The following is an 11970-nucleotide window of genomic DNA, read 5'->3' on the forward strand; positions in this document are numbered from 1 at the left end:
TTCATCCAGAATCTATTATCTAGAGACACCCTGTATATAGCTGGGATATTGTGACTTTAAACAATATACATACAAACAAATTCAGAGCTTATTTTCTCTATGGGAATACATATATAGGAAATTCATTCACTGATAGTGCACTTTATACTCAAGACGTGTTTACACCTAAAGGCTTTCACATACTGAATTGTGCGTAATATATCAATTAAAATAACATCCATAAAACATGATGTTGTTACCCAATGCTATATTGGAAACCCTCTCTTCTCCGAGCTCTTTTTCCTTCTTTCTTTCCCAGAACACAACCTATTCTATTGTCCAATATGGTATCTTCAGGCCGGACCCTATCACCTGCCAGAACAGAAAGAGTTAAATTTCACCCTTACAGAAACCGAAATTAAGGCCCCAACAAGATAACACTGGACGCCATTAGAGCTTATCTAACACTTTGACCACTTCACCTACTGACTCACTTCAGCACCTCCATAAATATTACTGTATATATACTCACAAGTATTATATGGATCATAACATTTGTCCATGTACATTTCTGTAATAGTATTTCAATAGTAGCGTTGGCTTTCTTTGTTCTTCTTTGTACCGAAATAGCATATAAGCATATCGCAAGAGCATATCCTTCAACTGTGTCCATCCCACCCCCTTCCTTCTATTGACAGCAGAGTCGATTAGTCCTCCTAAACAATACATTTGTTCTCGCCGGTCGTAACCCCTGGCACACGCGCCCTTATTTGTTACCAGCGACCAATGCGATAATTGTATAGGGATGTGTTTAATAAACTTCTTGTCCACTGAAGTCTTGACAGACAAATTTGTAGAGATTGAATAAACTCATCGACAGTTATAGATCCATACGTCTTGTGAGGTTAGAGGTATTAACGCCGTTATTTAAACCGGAAAAGACAACATACGAGGAATGGCTAACATGTTTTGAGCCTCACTGACTAAGTTGACACATGTCATCGTATCCCTATTGAGTAGATCGATGTTCATGCTGTTGATCACTGGATTATCTGGTCCAGGCTCAATATAGCTGGAATATTGTTGAGTGCAGCGTTAAACAACAAACTAAAAACACTAGTGAGTGAGTGAGTTTAGTTTTACGCCGCGCTTAGCAATATTCCATCTATATGGCGGCGGTCTGTAAATAATCGAATCTGGACTAGACAATCCAGTGATCAACAACATGAGCATCGATCTGCGCAACTGGGAACCGATGACATGTGTCAACCAAGTCAGCGAGCCTGACCACCCGATCCCTTTAGTCGCCTCTTACGACAAGCAAGGGTTACTGAAGATCAATATTCTAACTCGGACCTTCACGGGTGTAAACAAACACTAAATAATTGAAACAAATCTATGATCACACTCCTAAAAATGCGTAAAACAGAAGAAAACGTAACAAGTAACATTGTATTGATGTATGGCTTACATCGAGGTACCATAAGGGAGCGGACCCCTTATTTGTCAACTGATGAAAAGATTCGAGAACTAGAGACCAAATCTGGGATCCACACAAAGTTGTGTATAAGCACCTGATATCTAGATGATGTGATTTTTTTCTGACGAGTATTTCAAATTGTGTATTTCATTGTTCGGGGGCATAAAAGGCAGGTAAGACAGGAAATGTAGCTTGTTGTAGAGACTTGGTACGCAATTCCAACCATATGCAACCGACGAGGAAATCTTATTCGTGACGGCTTCCCCTTCCTGAGGGCTGGAATCTGGAACCGACCGCCATTTTGCAATTCCTCTGTCCTCAATCGAACCTGGAATAATTGTAATTTTATCCTTTGATTAACTGAGATGCATAGATCAAACAAAACCATTTTGGGAGCGATGAGGAGTATTGCGGTTCAATACAGTCTATGGCGGACCACCAGTGTCTATCACAGTGTCGGCCGGGACACAGAACAACATTTTGTGAAAATGTGAAACTTAAGGATGAGTTTGAGTTAAGTCCCCGTTGCACTAGTTCTGAGACAGTGGCCTTTCAAAAGTCATTCGAGAGATTGATCAGGAACGATCGGTACCGATGAGAGACAATCGGCAATGTAATCGACATTGTAACCATTGAAACCGCTTGCACTTAAGCCCATGCCCTCTTTACTTTGAATACAGTGTCTGTAACAAGTACAAGTATAATACTGTGCCTACCTTTCACGGTATTATCAAGAATCACAGCAATCATACCGCCCAGGAACATTGGGGTACCAAAGATCACTTTCAGAATGGCATTACCTTCAGTGTTTCCTGCAAATAAAAAAGAATAGTACAATGTTTACCATGACTAGACATAAAACACCTAACAGGTCCTGCCAAAGATACATGTTCTTTTTTAAATTAAAGAAGGCATGTTTTATTTCAAGGACTTTCGGGATTTGTCTTTCAACCCCTCCCTCTCCTTCCTATCCCAAGCATAAATTGACAGGCCCCTCGATAACAACGCGATTGTTTACTTTTATCGCCGAGAGTGACTGTTAAGTGTGTGCGGTCTTGTGCATAGAGCTCAGGTCACAAATCAGTTGAAGTTAAGCAACGTTGGGCGCGGAGAGTCCTTGGATGGGTGACCGCGTTTGGCAGCTTGACTCCCGAGAGATTCTAGGACTTAAGCCCTGCCCCACAACGAAGCACATGTGATACACGTGGTCTCACCTTAGGCAAACGAGTTTGTTCAAAATTGCCTCTACTCACACAGCAGAAAACGCGTACCGGGTGGCATACGTCATGCGACTATAACCTTCTGGCGCCTAACAGGCAGCTTGGGTTATCCGGGGTAATGATGTGTTTATGCGTTTTCAGCATACCTTCATGGCGTGGAGACAGCGAAAGATAAATGTCATTACTATTAATACGAGTGCACATTATATACCTGTGTTGATAAAGTCTGGATGCAAGTTAATCCACTCGGGAAGACATATACCAACAAACATTGCCGTCCCCAAAATTGTGAGGTTTCTGGACGAAGTCAAGTTGACATAACGGAGTGTAGACAACCCAAGGGCGACCAGCATCCCCAACGTTGGGAGGAGGACACCCCCTAAAGCTGGGTTGGGTATGGAAGCCAACCCAGCACCAAACTTCCCAAGGAAGGCAAAGATAAGCAGCAACATTCCTGCACAGATCATCACGTGCCTGCTCGCTGTCTGAAACAGTAAAATTCTCCAATCACTAACGCATAGCTTCAGAAAACTAACACAGAAACCTAATTCGGACTCAGTAGTTCTAGCAATCATACAGGCAGATTATATTAAGCAAAAATATTTTAGATACACATAGATCTAAACATAAAATAATAATAATAATAATAATACGGTAGATTTGTAATGCGCCAAAACAACTCCAAGGCACTTGGTGCCTGCTCATAGCGGTACACAAGTTTAAAATTCACTGCAGTAGAGATGCCATATTTTCACTAGTAATTTAATCTTTATAGAACGTTTGGAAGAGATATGTCTTTAGGCAGCTTTTAAATGTTGCCAATGATCTGGCTATATTTATTCCCAAGGGAATATCGTTCCACATAGTTGGGGCTATGTAAGCAAATGATCTCTGTCCATACTTTTTGAGGCGGGTTTTGGGTACTTTAAGAAGTAACTGATCAGCAGATCTTAGTGTCCGAGAGTTTGGCAAACTGTTCCTGGGTTAGTTTTCCCAACAAGCTATTTGCATAGTCAAGGCTTGTCAATACAAGTGTTCTTGTTAGTATATGCGCCATATCAGGAGAGAGAAGATCTCTAATGGAACCAATATTCCTGAGATGAAAATAGCAAGTGTAACAGATTTTAGGTGTGTGATCATCCATTGATAGATAATTGTCGGAAACAACGCCAAGATTCTTGACACATTCTGAAACTGTAATCGTCCCCTACTCGAACAGTCTTCACACCAGCAGCCAACCGTTTTGGCAGAGTTCCTGCAAGTAGAGCCTCCGTTTTGCTGTCGTTTAGATTCAGCTTGTGCATAGTCATTCCAGGATTTGATGCTATCAGTGCACACTTCTAGTTCAGTCACGGAGCAGCATGCATATTGGGGCAAGAAAACTTTGAGAAACTGTGTATCGTCTGCGTATTTATGATGATTTACACTAGAGTTTGAAAGATATTTGAACAGATCAAAAGTGTATAGTGTGAACAGGATGGGCCCCAGCAAAGATCCTTGAGGAACACCATACTTTAGGACGGCAGTTTCAGAATTGGAGTCACCGATGCAAACTGACTGGATTCGACCAGAAAGGTATGACATAAACCATTTCAGCACAGATCCTACAATACCTATCGACTCCCACAGTGTTGCTGAGAGTTGTTCATGATCGATGGAATCAAATGCCGTAGAGAGATATAACAATACCAACAAGCCCACACACCCACCATCCACAGATGTCAACAAATCATTCATAATGCGAAGCAATGCTGTTTCAGTACTGTGTTCTGGCCTATATGCAGACTGATTCTTATCCAGTAAGCCAAATCTGACAAGATGTAAGGTGAGTCTATACTTCACAGCCCTTTCAAGCACTTTAGAAAGGAAGTATAGGTAGAGACAGATCTGTAGTTACTGAGGGAAGACATGTTTAAGTCTTGCTTCTTTAGAAGAGGTTTGACTGATCCTGTTGAGAGACCGTTATTGACAATCCTTGTGATCACTGGAATAAGCACATCAATATCTTCATGTAAAACTTTGTAGGCATCGGGTCAAGATCACATGTTGTGGATTTGCTTTCGTTTATCAAAGTAAGAATTTCGCTCTCAGAGAAGGTGAAGCTTGGTGAAGCAATCCAAAGGAACTCCACAAAACGCAGCAGAGTCAAAAGCTGTGTCTTCTCCAGAGCATGTATTATCCAAGTCGTTACGTATTCTCTATTTTAGAGACAAAATAGGAGTTGAAATCATTTGCAAGATTTTTATCACAGGTGCGAGGACATCCTCGATAATCTCCAGGGTATACGTTCCGATAAATCTCCACTATACCTTGGATCCATCTACGGCTCGGCCTGATGATTTTATTACCTCCCTTGGTTGGCTTTTTATCCAATCAGGCGTCTACGCTGGGAAGTTGAGCGTACCAATCACACCTCACTTTCGCTGTTAAAATTATCTTACCGATTAACTCGTCAGGCCATGCATGTCAATAACAAAGTGTTAGGGGAAAGGTCAGTTTATTTCTGACAACATAAAAATATACATTAACATTCCTCCTTATAATATACAGTCAATAAAAGTTTAAAGGGCTGTCTCTCGAGTGAGTATCGCTCCGCGCCCCAGGTCACACCACAGGCCACATGTCACAGGTCACAGTCCGTTAAAACAAAATAATCCCCACTTCTGCTATTATTTTTACATTAAATTTGGCAACACAATAATATATTGCTGCAGAGGTACTCTGAAAGAGGTAGAAGGAGTTCTTGCATATACTTTTTTAAGGTTTAAGACCTGTCAATTTGTCTGTATGTTTTCCCCCCAAATTTTCGCGGCTGCGACTGGTATCTTTGTTGCCACTGGCAAGCTCGGTGGTAACGGCGGCTTATCTGATTGTTACTGTGATAAGGGAGGTAAAGCAAAGGGAGGTAATAAAATCATCGGGCCGAGCCGTAGATACATCCAGGGTATAGTGGAGAGTTATCGGAAGGTATACCCTGGAGATTATCGAGGATGGTGCGAGGAGGGAAAACAGTTTTCTTTTCTTTTCCCACGAGCGACGAAACAAATTAATGTAAGGTCTTAGAATTGTTAGTACATTTCACAATTTTGGATTGGCAATATTTGGTTTTCGATTTCATAATTACCATTGTTACTTCATTTCTAGCTATTTTTCATATCTGTCTATGGACGTCTAGTCTTGACTTTCTCCACTGTCGCTCAGCTATTCGGCGTTGCTGTTTAGCCTTGTGAACATCTTCACAATACCACCTTGTGAATATCGTCACAATACCAGGAATACTTTTAATACTCAGGATTTCTGCTGGTTCCGCTTCTTCACAACAACAGGAGCGTGTTTGTTATAAAGATCAGAAAGGGTTTCGTTATACGAATGAGTAAGATCCGTTAGGTCATTGGGAGGACTTGGGACAAGTGAAGTGTTGGCCTACCTTTAGAATACAGCACCACAAACTTTAAAAATACGTCATAATACCCTTTTACGTAATGTAATGTGATTTTGTTCGAAAGCACGTTCTCGATACAATGCCCTATGACGCCTGCATGGCAACACGGTTGTCTGGCTCAGCGAGTGCGTATAAGCTCCGCTCACTGGTGTTTCATCTCTACGAGCTATGTCATTGCATAAGCCCAACGATGTTGAGAGTTTCCAGTAGTTGTATACCGGCGGATGCGCAATATTTTGCAAGCACCAGTTTGAAATATTTTTCTTTTTTTCACTAATACGCTCATATTTATTTGTATTACAGGCTGCTGAGGTGTTATGTTTTGTGTATTTTGTATTTTGTAATTTTTTAAATTTACATATATATTTTTGTCATTCAGTAATTTGCACCATTACATAGAAAAGTGTTTTATTAGTATTTTATTTTTCGAAGCGGTAATAATGCATTACACTAGTCAGTCGTGTTTGTGCCGGTTCGGTCAATGCATTCTATTTATTAGGATTAATTCAAGGGATTGGGGTTAGGGTTAGGGTTAGGGTTAGGGTTAGGGTTAGGGTTAGGGCTAGGGGTTAGGGCTTAGGGCTTAGGGCTTAGGGTTAGGGTTGGGGACCTAATGCAATATAGTAGGTACTTGTCCGGTGGTTCGGTCAATGCATTCTATTTATTAGGATTATTTCAAGGGGTTAGGGTTAGGGTTAGGGCTGAGGGTTTAGGGTTAGGGCTGAGGGTTTAGGGTTAGGGTTAGGGTTAGGGACTTAATCCAATATAGCAGGTACATGTCCGGTGTAATACGTGAGTACCATTTGTTGTTTTTCTTTTTTGCATTTTAATACTTTTTTTTCACACAAAAACGGGAAACCAAAAACGTCGAAAGTACATTATGAAATGGGTTAATGTAGAAATTTTGGGCTAATGGAAATTGAGCCTGGAATTTGCACTCAAGCCTCTTTCACAAGCAAAATAAATTTTGTTCAGTAATGATTCGAAGGCTAACTCACCCTCGTGCCGTCACTACACATGCTCATGTCTCCCTCGTTCCTTAGTGCGATCCACATTATCCTTACAGTGTTCCCTACATCACCTTTCTGTCACAAAATCACCGATTTATATAAAAGCGCGTCATTCATGCATGCACCGTGAAATCCACGTCTGACGCCTGACGTCAACAACCCTTTTCAGTTTGAGGCATATCGGCTCATTCCACGCCACACGTTATCTTGCAGATTACGGAATGGGACGAGTGTGCCAAATGGCATCGGATCCATTCGGCAATTGTCCGAAGAATAAAATCACGCGACACCAAGTCTACCCTTAGCATTCGTAATTGTCCGTGACTTATTCGACTCTTTCCGTTCATTTCCGTGACGTCACAGGAATGACTCGATAAATTTGCACATTGTGCAACAGTGTGGACGTAGCTCAGTCGGTTAGCTGTCGAGCTAACAATCCGAAGGTCGCGGGTTCGCGTCCGACGGGTTCTCACAAACTGGTTGCTTGTCTTAATGACATGTGACCTACGGCAGAGATCGTCCTCACGAGGAGTTGTGGTGCTGTATTCTAAAGGTGATCAAGTTTTCTCTAAATAGTTCTGGATTGATATATGTCAGATTCCGATATTTCTACTCAGCTAGTTGAGGCGGTGGGTTAGTCAGAGACGTTCTGAAGACAATAAAGAAATGGTCAGACATCACAAGGACTTCTAGACGCTACCCAGTCAATAGTATGTCCATTTCCATGAGTAGGGACATTCACATGTTGAACTAGATCATGGCTATCAAGCAGTATCTTATCCGAGTATCTTATGTTTCACGATGCCATGGCTTTATTATACGTCACAATCCAGAGACAGATGAGACTGAAACCAACAACCAATAACAATGCCTACAAAATGCAAAATTTAGCGTTGCGTCATTCGCATAATTTGTTGATAAACAGACAAACACATTTGTGTCGAAGTTGAAGGATCGTGTGTAAACACTTCGAGTTATCGACACAGCCAAAAAAGGACGAATGAAGAAAGCATACGAAGGGATCAAGCTTTTGCTTCAAGATGTCAGTAAGTTCGACACATCGATACAATGGTGTGTTAGTGTATATCAAAATGAATCATTCGCTTCTCTAACTTTACCTTATTTTTGGGGGGATACAAGATGTATAGGTCACAGATTTATAACACACAAATATTTTCTCTGCAATTAGTAGCCGGCTTTTGTTCGAACACAATATTCTTTTATAAAGCCCAACGTCAATACAAGCCATTAAAGCTACAGTTATATATAGTATTCCCAGAAAACTTGTTTCGGCAAATATCTGATACATGTATATATGTTTTACGTAAATGAATATGTTGAGATATGAATCTCTTACAGTGTAAGTGTCTTTTCAGTACTTTGTGACACCTCCTTGCTGAACTGAACTGAACTTTATTTCAACTCAGGCCTCAGATAGTGGCATATGAGGATACATATATGTTACAATTAAATATATTCATTTAGTTATATACAATATATGTGCAGTCGAGTATTTCATATATACAGATGAATAAGTAATGCATACATTAAATATATTTATAATAATATTACAGACTAAAACGAGTTTTCTAACAATTCCTATCTTAATGTTATTGATTAATGTATATATTTTATGAAACTTTGGTCTGGTATAAAAATTTGGCTTTAAGTATTTAACTCTTGCATTTATAAAGTGAGATCAAATAAATAAATGATGAAATTCATCGCCGATGTCGTTACCATTACATTTTCGTCCGACAACCACTGTTTTGAGTAGCCAGCAGTGTGTTTTGGGTCGTTATCATGCTGGAAAATCCAAATATCTTCATATAGTGTTCGGGGCCGTTGGAAGGAGGTGACCATTTAAGATGCCAACATATCGTTCCTTCGTCAAATGTTCAGTGAAAATACACAACGGCGTCACTCCACGCGATGATATCCCAACCCACATGTCTAATTTCGGGCTGTTTTGGGCGTTGGTAGATAGGTTTCACGGTATCATTTGTCCACATTTTCACACAGTTCGGAAAAGTCCAGACAGCACTTTCATCAGAAAAGAAAACATTATCAGATTCTTGATTTTCGTGAGCCCTGCACTTGCATATTCTTCAAAGTTCTGTATACTGTAGACAGAGGAATATCATGTCTACCAGGTAACTCTTTTGCATTAGTCACACCCCTTTCAAAATCATCTCGAACCAGCTTTCTTTCCTCTTCTGCTGTCAAATCTGTCATGTCAACAAATAAGCCGTCTGCTACACCAGGGGATATAAATCATGATGAAGTAGGGTTCATTCTTAAGCTTACAAGAGTTGCCTCCTTTATTGAATGCCTTACTACGTAATGTAACACCTATTTTATAATTCTATTATCAGTATTAGGAAAAAAATCATCCCCATAATTTCTGGGAAAACTGTACAGTTTGGTGGCTAATGATGGGACGTCTGTGTGAAACAACCCCTGTGTGAAGCAACGTGAGATATGTATGGCATGTCTAACATTACCTTCGACACAGAAATGGCTGCAATGTTGCTGCTGTAGGACGTCGTGGCATGGCCGACACCCGTGGCACCAGATAGTAGACCACCTATCCCTTCCATCAAGATCCCTCTGTTTACCGCGTGATTTGGCGGAGTATCCACTTCACATGCCTTCGACGCAGCGAAATAGTCCCCCACGGACTCGACCAACGATGCAAGGAAGGATGCGCAAAACCCGATAAACACCGCAACGTTAAAACCTGGCATTCCGAACTGACCTGAAATGAGATTATACCCCATCTCATTTTTTAATAATGTGATTTTTTTAGTGTCATTTTAGAAAATGGGAAGTACCATATGCTTGATCCATAACATTTGTCTATATAATCTGAAATTTCTCTGTCATAGGGTATTGCAGAAGGAAAGACCCAAAATGAACCAATTTTGTGTATCCCATGGCATATATCTTTACCAATATACCTGTATATCGCTGTTGACTGTAGACAAGTGAAATTACTATCCAGTACTGTTCTATCGAATAATATGTGTTATTTGTGACAAGAGGACAGAACTTTGAACAGTTTCGTGTTTTTAAACTGTTCTATCTTTCAGACTGAAGGAGACGGATTCCAGAAAGGCTTATATTTACGCATCTAATGCTTGAATATGGATCATTTCAAAATGCGATTCCAGACTTCATGTGTAATAAATTGTTTTGTGTATGAGCCCGATTGATTGAAAGTACGGCTAGTACATCTTCACACTTACACAAGTTGAACAAACAAGAATGTTGTTATCGTATACAGAATATCTCATTGTCATCTGGAATTGGTCATGTCACACATGTGGAAACTGTGGTGGTTGAAGGTTGTGTGTTGGCCATTAGGTGCCTGACTCTGGAGTTGGGGTCCAAATCCCGGATGGAACGTAGCCTAAGCCAAAGTACGTGAATCTGTACTTTACTGAGAAAGTGAAATCCCAATTATAACATTATGATATGTTATAGCTATAAAATGTTAAACCAGAACCATTGCCACAATATGAATTAATCATACCTCTACTACTTGGTGCCCGTTGGAACTATAGGTGTAAACATTATTATGCTCAGTTTGTACATATCACCATGTCCCAGTTGTGTATGTACACACTCATGCTGTCATATTCGCAACAAAGTAGGAGTTAGCAGACAAATTGAAACAGTCATCCTGGCAATAGCTATTGGTCAGAGCCTTGTCCTTCAGAGGTAACACTGGTCCAAAGTGTCCCTGATCCTTGCCCCTTCTTTCCGAATAGTAATACGACTTCATCTTTGGGAGATCCGAGTGCCTTCTGTAGGTCACGTATACACCTTTCACGGAAATAATCAGTTTCCTCACAATACGTTTGTGGCAACATACCTGGATATGGGAAAATAAACCAGGGAGTTAGATGTATCAGCGACGATTTAGCGTCCGTCCTCGCCATATAACGAACACTGCTTGGGTCGTCGGGGAAGACGTTGGTGACAGTCAAAACAGTGCAAACTATCCACATCAAAACGGTGCTGAGCAGGATCTGAAACACGTTCCTCAAATGTCGAATTTCAGATTGCGTCTTTCTTCATAATCAGGCACTTTTTGGAATGTTTGATTCACTAAGGTTGTTTGACAATCACGGATATTTTAAACCGTCACTATTAATGTAAAGAATATATCCTTTAAATATAAAAATGTATACAAATACAGCCCAACATCAATGACATCATATTAAATGTGCCACTGGAAATTGATAATAACGATCAACAAAATCGTCAAATAGGGAGACATTATCATCGACACTAGGGACACGTGGACACGTTTTAGACATACCGGAAGTAATCCGAAAAGACGAAAACCGCCCTTCTTCCCTTGCTTCGGTGTTTTCCTTAGACAGGAGGGGAGTGGAATTTCCATCTTGTTAAGGAAGAGGGTAAACACGAGGACCATGATAGCAGCTCTGACATAAAAGATGAATAGCGAATAATATCAAAGCTGGAAAATATTTGTTACTATTTATTACTTTAACTCTTCACAAAACAGTATGACAAAAGGGTAGATTTCAAATGAACCTTCCCTTCATGTAGAGAAATATTCCACACACTCCATCCTTCGAAATCAGCATCATATCATGTGATGACTCTTGCTGAAAACTTCAAAATTGGAGGCATCTGTAACACACCCGATGTCTGAAGCACTTCTCTATTCTGAATCGTACAATAAGTATATTTCCCTTTTGCATGTGAGACGAGTGTTTTAATCATGAATGCTACCAGAGGTGTTCTGTCCTTTAGTATTCCTTTACTTAAGATAGGACATGGACAAAAGCAATTACCAATTACAGA

At 40.3% G+C, this 11970-nt stretch overlaps 1 protein-coding gene across 1 annotated transcript; it reads right to left on the minus strand.

Annotated features, from left to right (window-relative positions):
• Positions 1 to 235: 235 nt before the first annotated feature.
• Positions 236 to 11144, minus strand: LOC124258056 (solute carrier family 23 member 1-like). The gene is made up of 5 exons (XM_046692133.1): positions 11009 to 11144; positions 9636 to 9889; positions 2891 to 3164; positions 2176 to 2271; positions 236 to 351 (listed from the first exon to the last, which is right to left on the minus strand). The coding sequence occupies exons 1-5, from the start codon at positions 11142 to 11144 to the stop codon at positions 236 to 238; spliced, it is 876 nt and encodes a 291-aa protein (XP_046548089.1).
• Between the last annotated feature and the right edge of the window lie 826 nt (positions 11145 to 11970).

This window comes from Haliotis rubra, unplaced genomic scaffold (assembly GCF_003918875.1).
Source record: "Haliotis rubra isolate DU_JTF1 unplaced genomic scaffold, ASM391887v1 Scf680, whole genome shotgun sequence".
Classification (NCBI taxonomy): domain Eukaryota; kingdom Metazoa; phylum Mollusca; class Gastropoda; order Lepetellida; family Haliotidae; genus Haliotis; species Haliotis rubra.

What these genes read in the sequence shown, in the direction of transcription:
- LOC124258056 (XM_046692133.1), bottom strand. Translation starts at nt 11,144, where the DNA reads ATGTGGATAGTTTGCACTGTTTTGACTGTCACCAACGTCTTCCCCGAC. An exon ending in TCCAGACTTTATCAACACAG is followed by an intron (nt 2,272 to 2,890) that starts GTATATAATGTG and finishes TTTTATTTGCAG; the next exon opens with GAAACACTGAAGGTAATGCC. An exon ending in TCTTGATAATACCGTGAAAG is followed by an intron (nt 352 to 2,175) that starts GTAGGCACAGTA and finishes CTGTTCTGGCAG; the next exon opens with GTGATAGGGTCCGGCCTGAA.